Raw genomic sequence first — 17,786 nt, 5'->3', positions numbered from 1 at the left:
CCAATGCCCCTGGATTTTCGACTCTCAATTCAACAGGTTTGAAAATTCTTCCGCCCCTTGTCACATGTCTGACTTCATCCAATTCAGGCTCATCATAAGTGATAATTTGAGGGACTTGTGGCTCATAGGTGATTACCAAGGGAGGTACAGACTCTCTTAGGTGTGATTCATCACAGAATATGATTTGGGGTTCAGAGATGGGTTCTAAGGCACATATGAGGGTAAGAGGGTCAAACTCAGGATCTCCTATGGTTATGGCATTAACGGCAGCAGGAGGATTTGCATGACCAGGTAATGGGTTTTGGGTGACATTGGGTCTTGGCTGGAATGCAATGACTTTCTCATCAATGAGTTTCTGGATTCTAAATTTCAAGGCAATGCAGTTGTCAGTAAGATGACCAGGACCTCTGTGGTACTCACAGTGTAGGTCAGCTCGCCAACTTGCAGGTAGAGGATTGGGGGGAGGCCGGATGGCAGGTAAGGTTATGCGACCTGAAGCAAGACACTGCTTAAGCACCTCTGAAGATGGAATGGGAAGAGGGGTAAATTCTACCCGGGTTTGTTGCCGAGGTGCGGTTGCGGTTTGAGCATAGTCCATTACTAAAGGTTCTTGGGACCTAGAGGATTGAGCATTGGAACGGGAAATACTATTGACTTGGGCTGGAGGGGACTTTTTGAAATCTCTGGGGTTTGGGTTGCTACGGTTGAATACACCTTGAGCCATAGCCTCCTCTATCTGGGTGCCAGCCACGATGAAGTGTTTGAAGTCTGGATAGTATTGCAAAGACATGTGATACTGGAGCTGGGGGGAAATATTTTTCATGATTATCTGGACTTGTTCTTCCTCAGACGGGCGCTCCATCATCTGAGCTGCTATTCTCCTCCATCTTTTCACAAAAATCAAAAAGGATTCCCTCAAGTCTTGCTTTGTTCTCTCTAAATCCTTTCTGGTGATTTCTGTCCCATCATCATATTTGAATTGCCTGATGAACTGCTCGCCGATATCCTTCCATGTCCTGTAACGAGTCTTGTCCAAGACCATGAACCATCTCCTCGCAACCTTGGTTAGGGAAACTGGGAACAATTGAGCCATTTGCTCAGAAGATAACCCTTGAGGCTGACACATGATGGTGAACATTTGCAAATGTGTGATTGGACAACCCACACCATCATATTTGTCGAAATCGGGCATTTGAAAATTGGCAGGAAGGCGAATTTCGGGAAATAAAGTAAGATCACTGGGATTGAAACCACCCTGGTCTTGAAACTGAATGTCTTGAACTTTCCTGGTAAGAGTCTCTAATTTCTCCATAACAGACTTATCAACCATGGACTGAGAAGGCCTACTGTGATTCTCGCTGTACTGCTCTTTTTCTAAGTCTTCTTCGACTTTATCAGGGATATTGATGAACACTGTTTGGGCAGGTGCTACTGGAGTAGCTGCTTGGCGCATAGGCCCTTTATCCTTGGACAACGACGGTCCCAACTTTTCAGAAAGCTGAGCCTTGATAACTCGGTTTTCTTCTTTGAGTTCTTGAAGCTGTTGGAGAATCAAGGTAAGAGTATCGGTAATAGCAGCGGGTGGAAGACCATCTTGGTTGTCTGCCATTGGTGAGGATGAGGACGGGAAAGAAGGAGATGCTGGGGTTCTTAGAGAAGGTGGCGGAGAAACAGATTTCCTCTCTAACCGCGAAGAGACCCGAACCCAAGGAGTATTAGGGTTAGCTATGATGTTTATTGCCCTGTAATATCCGAAAGACATATTTTAAAATCAGAGAGAAGAATAGACGATGATGCACACATAGACAAAGATAATGAAAGAGAAGGATGGACTTTATTGATCAATCGTTAAAATTTGAGTACATGGTTCAATCTTTCAAAGATAAACATGGAACTAAGCATTCTTTTTAGACTTCTTCTTCGGACGACAATCTTCCTCAACTGACTCCTTTAAAGGTTTGATGATTCTTGCATCCCAAGCAGATGAAACAGCTTTGACAATCTTGGGCTTGAGACCCTCAGGCGGATAGAAATGATGAAGGGGAGGCACAATGGATTGCTCCCTTCCATACTGACGCTGAATCCTGGCAGGAACATAAAAGGAAGTCTTTTTGAGACCAAGAAGGCGAACGTAGTTAGCTTCTCCGGTGTTGAAGACAGCTTCTTGGATTCCGGGAATTTGCCAATAAATCTGATCTTCTTGGCGAGAATTTAACCATTCAACCCAATCGCTTTTATGATCGAAAGAAACATCATGACGCCATTCACTGAAGGTGTATAACGTATGATCAAAATGGACAGGAGCTGCAATTTTTAGCTTGTGGCATAGCCACACTTGAAGTAATGCAGGACATCCTGAGAAAGACCCAACGAAAGAGCGAATATAAGAGCTTGGACCTGAACTGGCACGAAGGTGAGCCATATCATCCAATCCATTGAAAGTTTCTGCAAGCATAGTAGGAATTGGATTGGCGCCACGATCCATTTGATCAACGAGGTCCAGAAGAACAGCTGACGCAAAGCGAGAAGGCTGGACAGTGAGGAACCTAGCAAAGGAGCAGAATCTCAAAGCGCGCCGTCGAGCTTTTTGAATATCAACAGCACCAATGTATCCAACAGGAGGGTAAATGTCAATCAGTCGCTGCATGGACACTTCTTGGCCTTTCATGAAAGAGTTCATGGATTCATCTGGATTATCCATCAAGCAAAGGAACAAAGGACGATAATCTGGAACACAGGATGGCTTCACTAGAGGGCCATCCACAGGATATTCCAATAAGGCACACCATTCTTCAAAGGTGGGACACATTTCTTGGTTGCCAAAACGGAAGACATGATGATCGGGATCCCAACACTCTGATGCGGCATAGAGTAATCCCCAATCGAGCTTGATGGTTGCCACGTAGCCGAAGAGATTTTTCTCTTGTTCACTTATGGCGTAGATATGGGATTCTCTTAATGTACCACGGATCCAATCAAGAATTGTACGAGTAGACATAGTGCCCGTAAGCCAAGAGAAGGGATATAAGAATGATCAGGATTACATGAACACGAGATTGGGATAAGTTCCTGCCAGTACAAGGAAAGTATGAATACATGATCGAATCACACGATAGAAGAATGAAAGGCATACGATCGAAAGATTAGATGAGATAGCATAAGATTGCTTTCAACGGATAGATCAAGAATGACTAATCCTATGAGATCTTTGGAAATGATAGGATTTATATCCTAACCCCTAAAGGAAATTTTTTTTTTTAATCTCGCACATTTTAACAGTGTGACCTGAAGGCATCAACCCTAATCCTAATCAAGCGGAGTGGAGAGAGGATCTCGACTCATGACTTTGTTCGTGTACCTAGGACCGATCGTAGCCATTGGAAGATGGTCTACGGCCTAATCTAGACACAAATAGGCAGGATATCCTAAACTAGGCTCACACACGTGATGCACATGTGTTCGTATACTACATGCATGTGTGGGTTAATCTAGGGGTAAGGCCAAGAGTTCCCTTAGCGCGAATCCCTGTTCGATATACTGTACCAGTGTCCGGCGTATCAGTACGTGAACAAGAGATCCGTTTACGTACCATAATGGTACTAGGCTAAGGGTGGAATGCTTCTCTAGCACAGAGGCACCAGGTGATGAAATCCCAGTCAACCATGCTAGATAACACTCCGGGTTCCTAAAATAGGACGTGTGTGCACGTGAGATGCAGAGTTTAGATGCAAGTGATGTAAGTGTGTGCAATATGTTTGCGCAATCTATGATGCCTTCAGGTTTTGTTAGATTAAGTTTGAGTAAAGTGTGATGAGAAAATAAAACAAGACAAACTAATCTAACAAGTATAGAGTTTTTATGAGCCAATTAAATTAAATTCAAATGAATTATCTTTTGAAATTTTAATGAAGTTAGGTGGTCCCCAGCAGAGTCGCCAAACTGTGGTACCTAGCCCGTGAGGGAGTGTGGGGCGCGAGCCGCCACGCGCTCTCTCTTGGTCTCCCGTACCCACGCGATTGGCGTGTGCATTTAATTATTGATTTGAATTCGTCTTTCATGTGAACTTAGGATCACTAAGGCAATCCGAATTCCACACGAAAGAGACTGATAGAGTCGCCACCTAGATGTGGGATCTAGGACCCAAAATTAACCAGAAATCTAGACTCGCTACCTGGTTACGAGAATGGAAGGTATGGGGAGTTATCCGCCACATGCACCATTCTTGCCCGATAATCGGTCTTCGATTCCAAAAGCTAACTCTTTTAAATTTATTTTAAATGGCTCATTCAACTCTATGTTAATGTGCGAACTAAGTGACATGCATCCTATGATCTAATTTCAATGTGAATCCTAGATGTGTATCTTGATTTATTAATTTGTCTGGATTCATTCTAAGTGAAAGTTCTCCTAGAATTCTAATTTCATGGAAAGCCCTAAATGATTTGATTAAGCATTTACAAGAAAATTAATATCCAAAACACCACAATTTGTTGTGGTGCCGACTCGCGGGTGGTATGCCGTCAGACATCCAAGCTGCCTACGTACCCAAGCCTCACTGGGATCAGAGTCGACGTAGTTCGGTGCACCTAAGCTAAGTTACATATGCCTAACTCAACTAAGACACCGACCTAGACGGGATTGACTGTTTCAACAGTTTTAGGAGAAGTTATTTAATTCAAGTTGAGGATTTTATTATCTTAGGATTTCATCTAAGATGCTATATGATTCTCATCTAAATGCAAATGGTCCCTTAGACTAATGCAGGTTTGCCTTACATCCTAGTTTACTAGGCTTGTCCTAGGGAAAGATTGGGTGACTAGTGTAACTAGACCTATGGCACGGTTGCTATACATAGCAAGCGTCCGTGATGAGGCTGGACTCCTAACTCTAGGACTCTCTAAAACTTAGGACACGACACGACACCGGTGTTCCTAAATTGGGCTCTAAGGGTCCTTACGACGGAAACCGTGATCCAACGGTTCCGAAAGACACAAGACAAATCGATTTAAATTCTCGAGGTTAGTGAAAAAAAAAAAGATGGAAGAGATGATGAAATAGTGTGAGGGAATGAGAAAGATAGAGAAAGGTGCGACTGAACTTGGGAGTGCCAAATTGCCTACGTACCCCGCGATGGGGATCAAGCCACACGTAGTTCCGCTGGGGAGGTTGCTTGGATTTTGGAAAACAGGATTGGTATTTGGATCAGGAATCGGGTTTGTATTTGAGCATTGGACTTGAGATTCAGAAACATTGATTTAGCAATGGGATTTTGGAATTGGGAATTTGCATCAAAGAATTGAGCATATAGGAATCATCAAGGGTTTGAATTTTGGGAATTCAAAATGGGCGGGCTTATGAGATTCGGTCAAATGGATTCAGACATGCGACTCAGATTGTGTTGGGATATGACTTGGTTAGGCAAAAGGGAGGAAGTTCTATTAGGTGTAAAAGGGCATTAGTAGAATAGGGGAATGACTCGGTTGTGACATGGAAGGCCGCAACTTGGTCGAATGCGACTCGGTTGCATTGGGATGGGTTGATTAAGGAATTGGATTGAGTCAACTAAGGGGAGAGTCCAATCGGTTAAAGAGGTTGAGCATACTCGACTAGAGAGTTGGGTCAACTCGACTAGGGAGGTTGGCTAGAGTTGACTCAGTTGAGCTGGGTTGGGATCCCACTTGGATGGATTGTATTGGGGCGATTTGACTTAAGCTGCAGGTGGCCTGGCTGGGTTAGATTTAATGTAACCAGATTTATGGATAAATGGTGTGCCTCAGTGAGTGGACAAAGGTATGGCTTGGGTTGATGTGACTCGGTTGAGTTGTGCTAGGGTCAGGTTAGGTGGGGTTAATGGTTGAGTTGGATTGGATTGGGTTAATGGTCAAGGTCAAGTGCGGGTTGACTTGGCTTAGACTGGATTGGAACTGGTTGAGCGTGGATTGGGGTGCGGCTTGAGGTTTGGGTGGTTGGAGTATCTTAGGAACCAATAGGGCAAAGCGGCTCTTAAGGGGAATGAATTAATTGGGCCGAATGGGCCCGATGGCCGGGTTAACTGGGTTGGCCGGGTCTATTGTAGGGGTGTATGAGGGTACTGTTGGGTGGATGAATGAAAGGCATGTGGTGTATGATGTGTGGCTATGGTTATAGGGTTTAAGGCTTATGGGTATGGGTTTAGGTGTGGTTAATGGTTAGGTTGGATTGGGTTAATGGTTAGGGTCAAGTGAGTCGGGTCTAAGTTAGGAGCAAACCCGAGACTAGCCATGGTCTAACTAGGAGGAAGCAGGGTACAAACCAGGGTGCGGACCAGGGTGCACCAGGGTGCGAACCAGCAGGGAACCAGGGTGCGAACCAGCAGGGGAACCAGGGTGCAACCAGCAGGGAACCTGGGTGCAACCAGCAGCGAACCTGGGTGCAACCAGGGTCTAACCAGAGTGCGAACCAGCAGGGAACCAGGGTGCGAACCAGCAGGGGAACCAGGGTGCAACCAGCAGGGTACAAACCAGGGTGCGGACCAGGGTGCACCAAGGTGCGAACCAGCAGGGAACCAGGGTGCAACCCGCAGGGGAACCATGGTGCAACCAGCAGGGAACCTGGGTGCAACCAGCAGCGAACCTGGGTGCAACCAGGGTCTAACCAGAGTGCGAACCAGCAGGGAACCAGGGTGTGAACCAGTATCGAACCTGGGTGCAAACAGCAACGAACCTGGGTGCAACCAGGGTCTAACCAGAGTGCGAACCAGCAGGGAACCAGGGTGCGAACCAGTATCGAACCTGGGTGCAACCAGCAACGAACCTGGGTGCAACCAGGGTCTAACCAGAGGCTAACCGGGGGGAACCAGGGTGTGAACCATTAGGGAAAAATAAAAATGAAGATAAGATGGGTTAAGAGAAGAGGGAAACATGTATAACTTCAAAGTCTACCATCAAGAAGAATGAGTAAAGATTGATCCTAGATGCTTCCTAACATGGTTTTTCTTTTAAAGTAAAAGATATGCATGAAAATAGACCCTACATAGAATTGAAATAAATGCCTACCTCTTTGAAAACCCACTTTGTGTTTGATTTTTCTTTGATCTTAATTCCTTGAAGACGATTCCTTGCTTGATAATGACTGCTTTTGATATATATCACCCAACGTATCACCCGATCCGGCAAGGATGGCCGAACCCTTGAAGAGATGAGGGAGAGGGATGAATTTTCTAAGAGAGGGATTCTTTTTCTTCTTTTTGTTGGATGGTGGGATGAGAGGGTATTTATAGGAGAATGGGATAGGAGGTTAGGTGAGGTTAGGTGAGGTTAGGTAAGGTTAGGTGAGGTTAGGTAAGGTTAGGTGAGGTTAGGTGAGGTTAGGTGAGGTTTGGGTGGTTAGGATGAGAGGAGAGGTTAGGTGAGGTTAGGTGAGGTTTGGATGGTTAGGATGAGAGGAGAGGTTAGGTGGTTTTGGATGGTGAGACCCAGGTCAAGATCTGTCATTGATCTAACGATTTACGGAAATCGGGTCTCGGAATGGAATCAGGGTCCGGGCTATGAAGTGACCCTAGCTTATTTTGTCCCGATTGATGATCCGTAAAGTCAGATCAAGATATTAATGACCTAAAACATATAAATCAATGATAGAGGGGGTTCTCACATGGATTTAACACACTAAATTCACTAATCAGGGTATTTTTCAATTTTTCGGATCTAATCATCTCACCAGGTACATCTCTTTATCATTTTGTTTTTTTCAAAAAATTTGAGAATGGATTAATATATTAGGTTATTGTTGGTTAAAGTAAAGCAAAATGTGGGTGTCTACAGATGGAGGGTGGTTCTGGGCTAGTACCCCCAACAAATTAGACAAGGTCTTGAGCACAAAGTATCGGAACAAGGACACTAAACCAAAGGAGATATATAATTGGTGTGCGAAAGCTTGATCAAGACAAAGTTAGTAATGTTTGAGAGAGAAGTTTGAGGAACTACAGAAGAAGAAGTAATAATAGCACAGTTGGAGTGAGATGAAGCCATTGCAAGGATTATTGGTGTTTATTAAACACCCTCTGATACCATAAAAGAATAAAGAAATGAAATATTCTAGAAGATGAAAGAATACAAGAGAATGCTAGACAATAGACAAGATTGTGATTAATTTTGGCTTACTTTCTTTTGGTAACCATGTCCTTTATTTATAGTTCTTTTCTACATCGAAGAAATACATGCTAAAATTGGAAGTTTTTCTACTACCGGGTATGGAAACTGAATAACTAGAAAAGTTGAAATTTTGAATGCAAACCAGTTTTACATGTAAAGAATGGTATTTGAAAAAGGCAACTACATTTGTAATTGTTATTGAATGTATGAGAGAATGCCATAATGGGATTCAAAATATGAAAATGTTATTGCATGTGGACAACACATGCTATCTTTTAACACTCCACGTTCTTAGCCGTCAATCTTCATAATTTTCAAATTAAAGTATTAAACTTCAATTGACATCAATATGATAAAGTGGGTTTCAAACAGTATTACTTCTTTACACCGATAATAGTCCCATACCTCCCATGGTTTTACTGATCTTATCACCTGATAAAGGTTTAGTAAGGGGGTATGCCAACATTTGATCAGTAGGTAAGTATTGAAGTGTCACCTTACCCTTTTTCACAACTCTTCTTATGTGATTATATCTCATAACAATATGCTTGCTATTGTTTGAAATTCTTTTGTTTATGGTATTGTAAATTGCTGCTTGATTATCACAGTATAAAGTGATTGGTCTTTTAGTAAAATCTATAAATGGAATACACCTTAAAAATATTTTAATCCAAAGTATCTCTTTGCTTGCAAGAGACATAGCAATGAATTCAGATTCCATTGAAGATAATGCTATACACGTTTGTTTCTTAGAGGACCAAGCAATTATGCAACCACCCATAGTAAAAAGTCATCCAATAGTTGATTTAGAAGTAAGTCTATCAGAAGCCCAATTAGCATTGCTATAACATTCTAAAATAGAAGTTGTACAATTATAACGTAAGCCATAATTCATGGTATGTTTTAGATATCTCAAAACTCTACTAATTTCGTTTCAATGTCCAATACTTGGATTACTAGTAAATCTACTTAACATACCAACTGAATATGCAATGTCTGGTCTAGAATAATTCATGGCATACATTAAGCTACTAATGATTTTAGCATATTCCTTTTGATTTACAGGTAACCCAGTGTTGGGTACTAATTTACAGTGGGGGATCAAAAGGAGTCTTACTAGGTTTGCAATCAAAATGATTAAACTTCCTTAATAATTTTTCAATATAATGAGATTGAGTTAAAATATATTTACCATCTCTTTTGATTATTTTAACTCCTAATATAACATCAGCAGGACCTAAGTCTTTAATGTCAAATATTTGAGTCAAATATCACTTAGTCTCATTAATGTAATCTATGTTGGAACCAAATATTAATAAATCATCAACATATAGAGTAATTAACACTTTAAAATCTTTTGTGCTCTTAGAGAAAACACAACTTTCTACTTTACTTTTAAAACTAAAATTTTTAATCTCTTTTCTGAATTTCTTATACCACTGTCTAGGTGCTTGTTTAAGACCATAAAGAGATTTGTTTAGTTTGCATACCTTATTTTCTTGACCTTTGAGAACATACCCTTCAGGCTGATGAATGTAAATTTCCTCATCAAGATCTCCATTGAGAAACGCGGTCTTGACATCCATTTGATATACTTCAAGATTGTAGATGGAAGCTATAGTAAACATAGTTCTAATAGAAGTAAATTTAGTAACAGGAGAAAATGTTTCAAAATAATCTAATCCTTCCTTTTGACTATAACCCTTTGCTACTAATCTTGCTTTGCATTTTTCAATACTACCATCAAGTTTGAGTTTCTTTTTCAAAACCCACTTACAACCAATGGGTATAGTATTAGGAGGAAGATCCACAGGAGTCTATGTATTACTATCATTTATGGATTTGATCTTATCATCCATAGTTATTTTTCATAATTTGGAATCTGGTAAGGTCATAGCTTCTTGAAATGATTTAGGTTCCTCTTCTAATAAGAATTTAAACATTCTAGGTCCTAGATCTTTTTCAATCCTGCGTCTCTTACTTCTTCTCAATACAGACTCACAATCATTTTCTCCATTAACAGTATCATGCATATGAGATGAACCACTTTCATGAGTTGAATCAAGTAAATTTTCAGAAATATGATCATGATTAGCATTTTGTACTATGGAAGAATCATTGTAAACAACATCAGTATCAATTTCTAATTCAATTGATAGTTCTTTTTCTAATTCTAACTTATCGGCATTTTTAATAGTTAAATGTTCGAAGTAAATAGCATGAACAGATTCAATAACACTATTAGTTTTAAGATTAAGAAATCTAGAAGCTTTACTTTGCATAGCATAACCCAAGAAAATAGATTTGACAGCTTTAATACCTAATTTAGGTCTTTTAACAGTAGCATCTAATACATATGCAATACATCCCCAAATTTTAAAATAATCAATATTTGGTTTTCTACCATATAATAACTCATAAGGTGACTTATCATTATTTTTATGCAAAATTCTGTTATAAATATAACAAGATGTATATAAAGTCTCTCCCCAAAAACTAAATGGAAGATTAGAATGTAAAAGCATAGCACTTACCATCTCTAGTAAGGTTCTATTCTTTCTTTCTGCTACTCCATTTTGAGGGGGAGAATTAGGAGCAGAAACTTCTCTAACAATACCATTTTGCTCACAAAAGGATATAAATTCATTAGAGAGAAATTCACCACGCCTATCTAATCTAATCCTTTTAATTTTCTTTCCAGTTTTATTTTCAATCTCTTCTTTAAAGATTATAAATTTATCAAATGCTTCATCTTTAGTCTTTAGTAAATACACATATGTATATTTCGAAAAGTCGTCTACAAAAGTTATAAAATAATGTTTGCCTCTTTTAGTTAATTTGTCTTTATTGTCACATAAATCTGTATGTATTAGTTCTAACAAAGATGTAATTCTAGTGACAGATTTAAAAGGTACTTTAGTAATTTTTGCTTTTGCACAACATTCACATGTTTTAGTGGTTAAAACAGAACTAGATTATGAATCAAATTATGTGAAGCCATACGAATTAAAGCATTACTACCAATATGTCCTAATCTATAATGCCAAATATATGTCATGTCATTTGCATCAATCATATAAGCAGAAATAGAAGCATTCTTATTTATATTAAGCAAGTACATATTGTCCTTAGCATAGCCTTTCCCAACAAATAATCCTTTCTTACTTATGATCACTTTTTGCACTTCTTGGAATCAAATACAACCTTAAACCCATGATCATCAAGTTTTCTAACAGAGACAAGACTTTTCCTAAGACCAGGAATCTAATAAACATCTTGAAGAGTTAACACTTTTCCAGAAGTAAGAGGGAGTTGTACAGTCCCTTTGCAACCAAAAGCACTTGTGGAGGAATTTCCCATGAAAGCAGTCTTGTCTTCATTGATTTCATCATACTTCTTAAAAGCAGATTTGAATGGAGTCACATGGCATGTCGCACCAGAATCAACCCGCCAGTTTTCTTCCATGTTGACCATGAGAACCTCAGTGAGCATTGCAACCATGTCGTCTTCAGTTACCACATTTGTTTCAACAGATTTCTGCCATTTGCGATGGCGACAAACTTTGGCCAAGTGACTCATCTTTCCACATACAAAACAGGGACCTATCTTCTTCTTATTTTTCTCATTTTTATTGTTGTCTCGTCCTCTCTTTCTCTTATTTGAAGAGCCTCCATTTTTCTGAAACTTGGGTTGGGGTTTAAAGGTCGATGCAGGAACTTCAACATTTAGAACTTTATCTTTCTTTCCTTGATCAACAAATATTTCTTTATTACGAGCCCCATTCTCAATTTGAATGCGTTGAACCAATTGATCCAAATTTAGAGATTTTCTCTCGTGTTTTAAACGTTTTTGGTAATCCTTCCAAGAAGAAGGCAATTTACCAATAATAGTAGAAACTTGAAAAGTTGCTGAAATTGGTTCACCAGCATCAGAACATTCAGTTGTAATATCATTAATTCATTAACCTGATCAATAATAGGTTTGGAATCGACCATTTTGAACTCAACATATTTGTTAATAAGGAAAGATTTATTCCCTGCATCTTCATTAACATACCTTCGTTGAATTGCTGACCACAATTCAAAAGCAATAGAATACTTGTGAAATACGTTGAAGAGCAATTCGTCATAGCCTGTAGAATGGTGAATCGACAAATATAATCACCTTCTGGCCATTTCTTTTGCCCATCATTAAGTTATTTGGTATTTTCTCCTGACTGATTGTGTGGATATGCCGTGCTCAGTACATAGACAACCTTTGCAATCGTGAGTTGATAGAAGATCTTCAAACTCCAGTGTTTGTAATTCAGACCATTGAATTGCTCAAGCCTTTCCACATTCTGAACTTGCATTTTGACAATTGCAGAATCCATCTTGGAATAAATTACTATCTTAAAATTGTTGTAGAAAATAAGACAGAACAGAATGCAGAAAATAGAACAGAAGAATTAATTGAGCAAGGTACTTCCAGGAAGCTATCTTTAAGATAGTAATTTCCCACGTATAGATGCAGATGGACTTTTGAAATTCTATCTCCAAGATACAATGCCCAACACCGAGAATTTTAACAGGACTGCACTTCCTGTATTCTTACGAATCAGAACCCTCTCAGGAAAAAATTTAAACGTATATGAAAGAGAGAAGAAAACGATTGACGAAGAAGTATTAACAAACTCGAATCGAGTCTTTTTATAGACTCTGAATCGGTGCTAAGACACCCGCTCATGAAGAGACTCGCACCCTTCTACAGAAGAGGCGTAACTCTTCAAATATAGCCGTTTAACAGAAAACTGTTTCGTCAATTAAAATTTAAACTCTTTTGTTTAAATGACAGTTATAGCCGTTAGGTCTTAACCGTCTTTTTATTTCTTCTTCTTCTATATATATATATATATATATATATATATATATATATATTAATAATTATTATTACTTGAAGTTCTCTCATAGTGCTCTCTCAAAGGGAAAGAGCTCCAAAGAACTTGAATGAGATGAGTGAAACTATCTCCTATTTATAGATGAAGGAGTAAAAGAGTTTGAATCCTAAATCTCCATGTGGGATTCACCAAATTCAAATAATTCCCACCAAAGCATATGAAAAGATTTCAAATGAAAAATATGGAGGAAACTTTGCACAACTTTCAAGACTTTGATTTTTCCCTTCAAATTAATGGAGGGAACTTGCACAAGTCTAAAAAACTATGACTTTTTCCCTTCAAAACATATTATTGTAATATAATATAATTTATAATATCAAATATATTATTAGTAATATAATATAATTTATAATATATAACACTTTGGCGTAAATCTTTGGAGAAAATTATTTTGGCATAACATTATCAAGTAATTATAGCAAGAGAGACATTACCAGATGCCATGATTCAAGTGGGTTTGGTAATTCCGGTTGCAACTTTTGCCTTTCCTTGGATCCTCCTTGCTCCACGATAAAAGCGGCGATGGGAACCGGCCACAACTTTCCTAAAGGCTTGTGGATTACCAAATTTAGAAAGAGAAGACAACTATTCAATAATCGTGTGCAAGCAGTCTCCATGGCGAGGTATTTATAGAGAAGTTTAGAGTCGTTTGGTTTACCATCAAACTCTTCAAGATCGACTCTAAACTCCTTGATTTTAGGTTCACAACTCTTTTAGGATAAGCAAAATAGGCGACGATCCTTATCTCCATCTTTCTAGAAGAGTTAGTCATTCGACCAAAATAAAACACTTAGTAAAACCATGTTGATCTAGGCCGTTGATTTCGCCAAGGCCACCTACGGTTAGGATTTCATCCTAACACTAACAACAACTTCCTTTGGCGCTGTTTGGATTTAAAGAAAAACAACTCTAAAGGAAAAAATTTCTTTGGAAAGTTATTTTCTTTCCACAATTCAGACAGAAATGATATGTTCATGGTTAATTTAGATGGATATTATCATAAATTGAAGATAGCACTAAGTAAAAATTGAATAGGTTTGGCTCAAGCTATCACTTTTCCTATGCCCAAAAAGTAGGACATTTCACATATATTTTTTCCTTTCCAAACTTTTGTACAAAATGCCTGCAATCCAATAACAAGTGGTAAATTCCTAAGATGCACCATGAGATCATTGAAGAACGATCTCCACAAGCTCTTCATTTTAGTATTCCATACTTCATCACATTAACAAGTTTGGGGAACCATAAACCCTAACATAGGATTTCTCTGAAACCTACTCTCAAGCCCTATCCCAACCAAAATAGCATCCTCCTGTCATAGTATAGAACCACTAGAGAGGGATCTTTGTAGATCTTATCTACTCTAATATCCCCATAAAATCATGTAATATCTGATGGAGCCTGTCCAAATATACAAGATAGAAAAATAGAAATGCAGCCTAAGAGTAAAGAGAGACGTGACATACAGATGAGACAGCATTAGCGTGTTACCAAGGTTTTGGGGGAGCGAGAGAATAATGAAAGGAATGGGTCCCACATAAAAATCGGAGATTAAGAAAGAAAAGAATGAAACGCTTGGATTGTTAAACCATACTTTCAAGCTCTCAATTTTACTTGATTTTGGGAGAATTTACACTGAATTTCCACTCTTTAGTTCACAAGCCGAAGTGCAGGGTTGATCTCGAAAATTATGGCTATTAGTTTTAAGTTTTAACCCAGAAATATAAAGAACCCAGTTACTTTGCTGAAATGCACACCTCAGTATTTCTCTACAACAAAGACCTACACTCAAAACCCTATCCCAATCAAAATAAGACCCTCCTTATAGTGTATAACCACAAGAGAACAAAGACCAGACAAAGGAGTCAAAAGACACAATGTCTACCCAGAAAACCCACTTGCAACCCTCTACATTACTCAATCTTCACATGGAAAACATCCTTCCCCTCCTCTTCTTTCACCTTAGGGACAACCACTTTAAGAACACCATTTTTCATCTCAGCCTTGATTGCATCAATCTTGTAGAGTTTTGGAGGAAGATCAATCCTGCTACTGTACCTTCGTCCGGTCTCATCCTCTTCAGATTCTTTCTCTCCTTGGCCTTTGATGATGAGTGTGTCTTGCTCAGCTGAAACCATGACATTTTCTTTGTCAAGCCCTGGCATGTCGATCCTCAGGTACAGAGCATTGTCGTCTTCTCTCACATCAAAACCCCTACGAGAGCCGCTTCCCATTCCTCTTGATGCAGCAACAAAGGGGTTTTCCATCATTTGATCCATCAGATTCAGCACCTGGCTTAAGCTCCTTGATGGATAGAACGGATCAAGAACCTCTGTAATGGAAAACAGTCAGAACCCAAAAAAAAATAAAAAAAAATAAAAAATTCAGAGAGAGTCTTACAGATAAAAATAAATCCAGTAAGAGAAAATACTGAGAACCCAGAAACAGAAGTTTAGAGAGAGAGAGAGAGAGAGAGAGAGAGGTGGAGAAGGAAGTCTTAAGTCAAAAAACACTTCTGTGTCAGAAAATAGTGAGAAAGCAGAAACAGAATTTCACAGAGAGAGAGAGAGAGAGAGAGAGAGAAATCTTGGATAAAAATCCTCAGTAACAGAAAATAGTGAGAACACATAGATAGAAATTCAGAGAGAGAGAGAGAGGTAAATCTTAGATAAAATAAACCTCAGTAACAGAAAATAGTGAGAACCCAGAAAATGATGAGAAATCTGGGATTAAAACCTCTGCAACAGCAAATAGTGAAAACACAGAAACAAAAATTTAGAGAAAGAGAGAAAACTGAGATAAAAAAGCCTCTGATAGAAACTACTGAGAACCAAGAAACAAAAATTTATAGAGAGAGAGAGAGAGCTAAGAAACATTACACTTTCTCAAATCACATTCCATTTCTCCTTTCACAAACCCTCTATAACCACATCTTTCTCAACATTGTGTTAAATCCAAAGGAAAAGCAAACATGGAATGCGATTATTACTACTACCTGATAAGAACCGAGGAGTCAACTCACGGCGAGAGATCCGAGACTGATAGGACCGTCGATCAACATCAATGCTCCGTTCACCATCGTCGGTATCAAGCAACTGAGCATTCGTGTTGAAGGATCGTCCAGTAGAGGGACCCACAAGGGACTTTAGAGCGATGTTGAAAAGCTCTGAAGAAATAGCTCTCCTTGTAGCAATCATGGCAGCCATTGAAAAATGATTCCAGAGAAATTAAGTTTTTTTTTTTTTTTCCCTGATGCTTTGGAATGGGATTATTGCAGGGTTTATAACTTTATATAGAGAGAAGGACGAGTCTAATGGACAGTGCCAGAAGGGTGTAGAAGGTTCGAGAAGAGGAGAGGCTTCCAGAAGCGCTTTTTTTATCTTTCTCTCCCAGTGGATGATGAAAAACCGTTTTGAGTCCAGCGTGTTCTCATAGTGGGGTCCCACTTGAACGAAGGAGGATTAGTTTAAAGGGACTGAGTTCATGGAAAATTAATTTCCAGCGTTTTGGTAAACTAAATTCTTCTCATGGAATTGCTTTTTCAATAAAGCCTGTAAGGGTATTAGAACTTGAAATTCTAAATTCCCTAGATAGAAATAGGGCGGTAATATATTTACCCCTTTCTATTACGATATTCACCCCCTATTTTCCAAAATGGACAGTAGAGCCCACACCATAGGATGATCCAGACCGTCCATTTGATCGGCCACAATGCCCAAAAATCATTTCCATAGGATGATCCTAGCCATCCGATCTATAGGGAAACTCCATATAATCAAATCTCTATAGATCGGACGGCTAAGATCATCCTAAGGGGCACAATCTACTTACATTATGACCCATCAAATTGACGGTTTGGATCATCCTATGGTGTGGAGTGTACAGTCGATTTTGAAAAATAGAGGGTGAATATTGTCATAGAAGCGGGTGAATTTATCACTACCATAGAAATATTTCTTTTTCATAATTTTCTTTTTTCAACATCCAAACGGCTCATTTTTTGCCTTATAAATCTTAAAATGTTAAGGTTACTCAAGAAATAGATGTAGCAGCATATGTTTGTCCGGGTGGCTTGTTATTCAAGGAATAGACTAACCCCGGTAACTCTCTCTCTCTCTCTCTCTCTCTCTCTCTACAACAGTAAAAAAAGTTGTAGCAAATCATGTCCAGTCCAGGGGTATTCTCTCTGCGGTCCTACTTGAACTAAGGACGAATAGTTTAAAGGGACTGGGAAAAAAGTTTCCTCCGAACCTACTAGAGCTTGGAATTTTTTCGCCTTGAGAAAATATTTCTGATGGAAAATATTTTCTTGCAAATTTTTTCTTTTAACAAATTAGAGGGAAATGATATGATTGTGGTTATTTTAGAGGGATATATCATAAATTGAAGGTCCCTTTGAATAAAAATGTATAGAATTGGCTTAAGTTGTCATTTTTGTGGGAAAAAGTAAGAAGTTTTAGAAATATTTTTCCATCCGAAACTTTTCCATAAAATTCCTGGAGTCCAAACCGGGACTTTTGCCTATAAATCTCAAAATTTTAAGGCATTTTCTTCTTATGATGCGTTGGGCAACCAAATAACTAGTAACTTCCAAACAATGGATAGTAAACGTTCGCTTGTAGAATATATTTTCTTGTAAAAAATGCCCTCTAATCAAATTCTAAACTCATGAGTTGTGTGTCAAAATTCGGTTTTCTTGTAAGGGCATATTTGTTCTAGCT

At 38.9% G+C, this 17,786-nt stretch overlaps 2 protein-coding genes across 3 annotated transcripts; both read right to left on the bottom strand.

The window, feature by feature from the left end:
* Positions 1-1,815: 1,815 nt before the first annotated feature.
* Positions 1,816-7,379, bottom strand: LOC143857434 (uncharacterized). The gene is made up of 2 exons (XM_077367859.1): positions 7,035-7,379; positions 1,816-3,069 (listed from the first exon to the last, which is right to left on the bottom strand). The coding sequence occupies exon 2, from the start codon at positions 2,996-2,998 to the stop codon at positions 1,895-1,897; it is 1,104 nt and encodes a 367-aa protein (XP_077223974.1). The 5' UTR covers positions 2,999-3,069; positions 7,035-7,379; the 3' UTR covers positions 1,816-1,894.
* A 7,361-nt stretch (positions 7,380-14,740) lies between these two features.
* Positions 14,741-16,344, bottom strand: LOC143857199 (small heat shock protein, chloroplastic-like). Of its 2 annotated transcripts, none has more exons than XM_077367593.1 (2): positions 16,058-16,344; positions 14,741-15,397 (listed from the first exon to the last, which is right to left on the bottom strand). In XM_077367593.1, exons 1-2 carry the CDS (start codon positions 16,269-16,271, stop codon positions 14,979-14,981), a joined length of 633 nt encoding a protein of 210 aa, XP_077223708.1. In that variant the 5' UTR covers positions 16,272-16,344; the 3' UTR covers positions 14,741-14,978. The 2 variants fall into 2 exon arrangements, with proteins under 2 accessions (XP_077223708.1, XP_077223709.1); XM_077367594.1 differs by having other exon boundaries at positions 16,061-16,344.
* Positions 16,345-17,786: the final 1,442 nt, after the last annotated feature.

Source organism: Tasmannia lanceolata, unplaced genomic scaffold, assembly GCF_043159265.1.
Source record: "Tasmannia lanceolata isolate RefF3 unplaced genomic scaffold, GAP_Taslan_0.1 ptg000024l, whole genome shotgun sequence".
Classification (NCBI taxonomy): Eukaryota; Viridiplantae; Streptophyta; class Magnoliopsida; order Canellales; family Winteraceae; genus Tasmannia; species Tasmannia lanceolata.
Note: the sequence above shows the minus strand (reverse complement) of the source record. Positions and strands in the feature narration are given on the sequence as shown.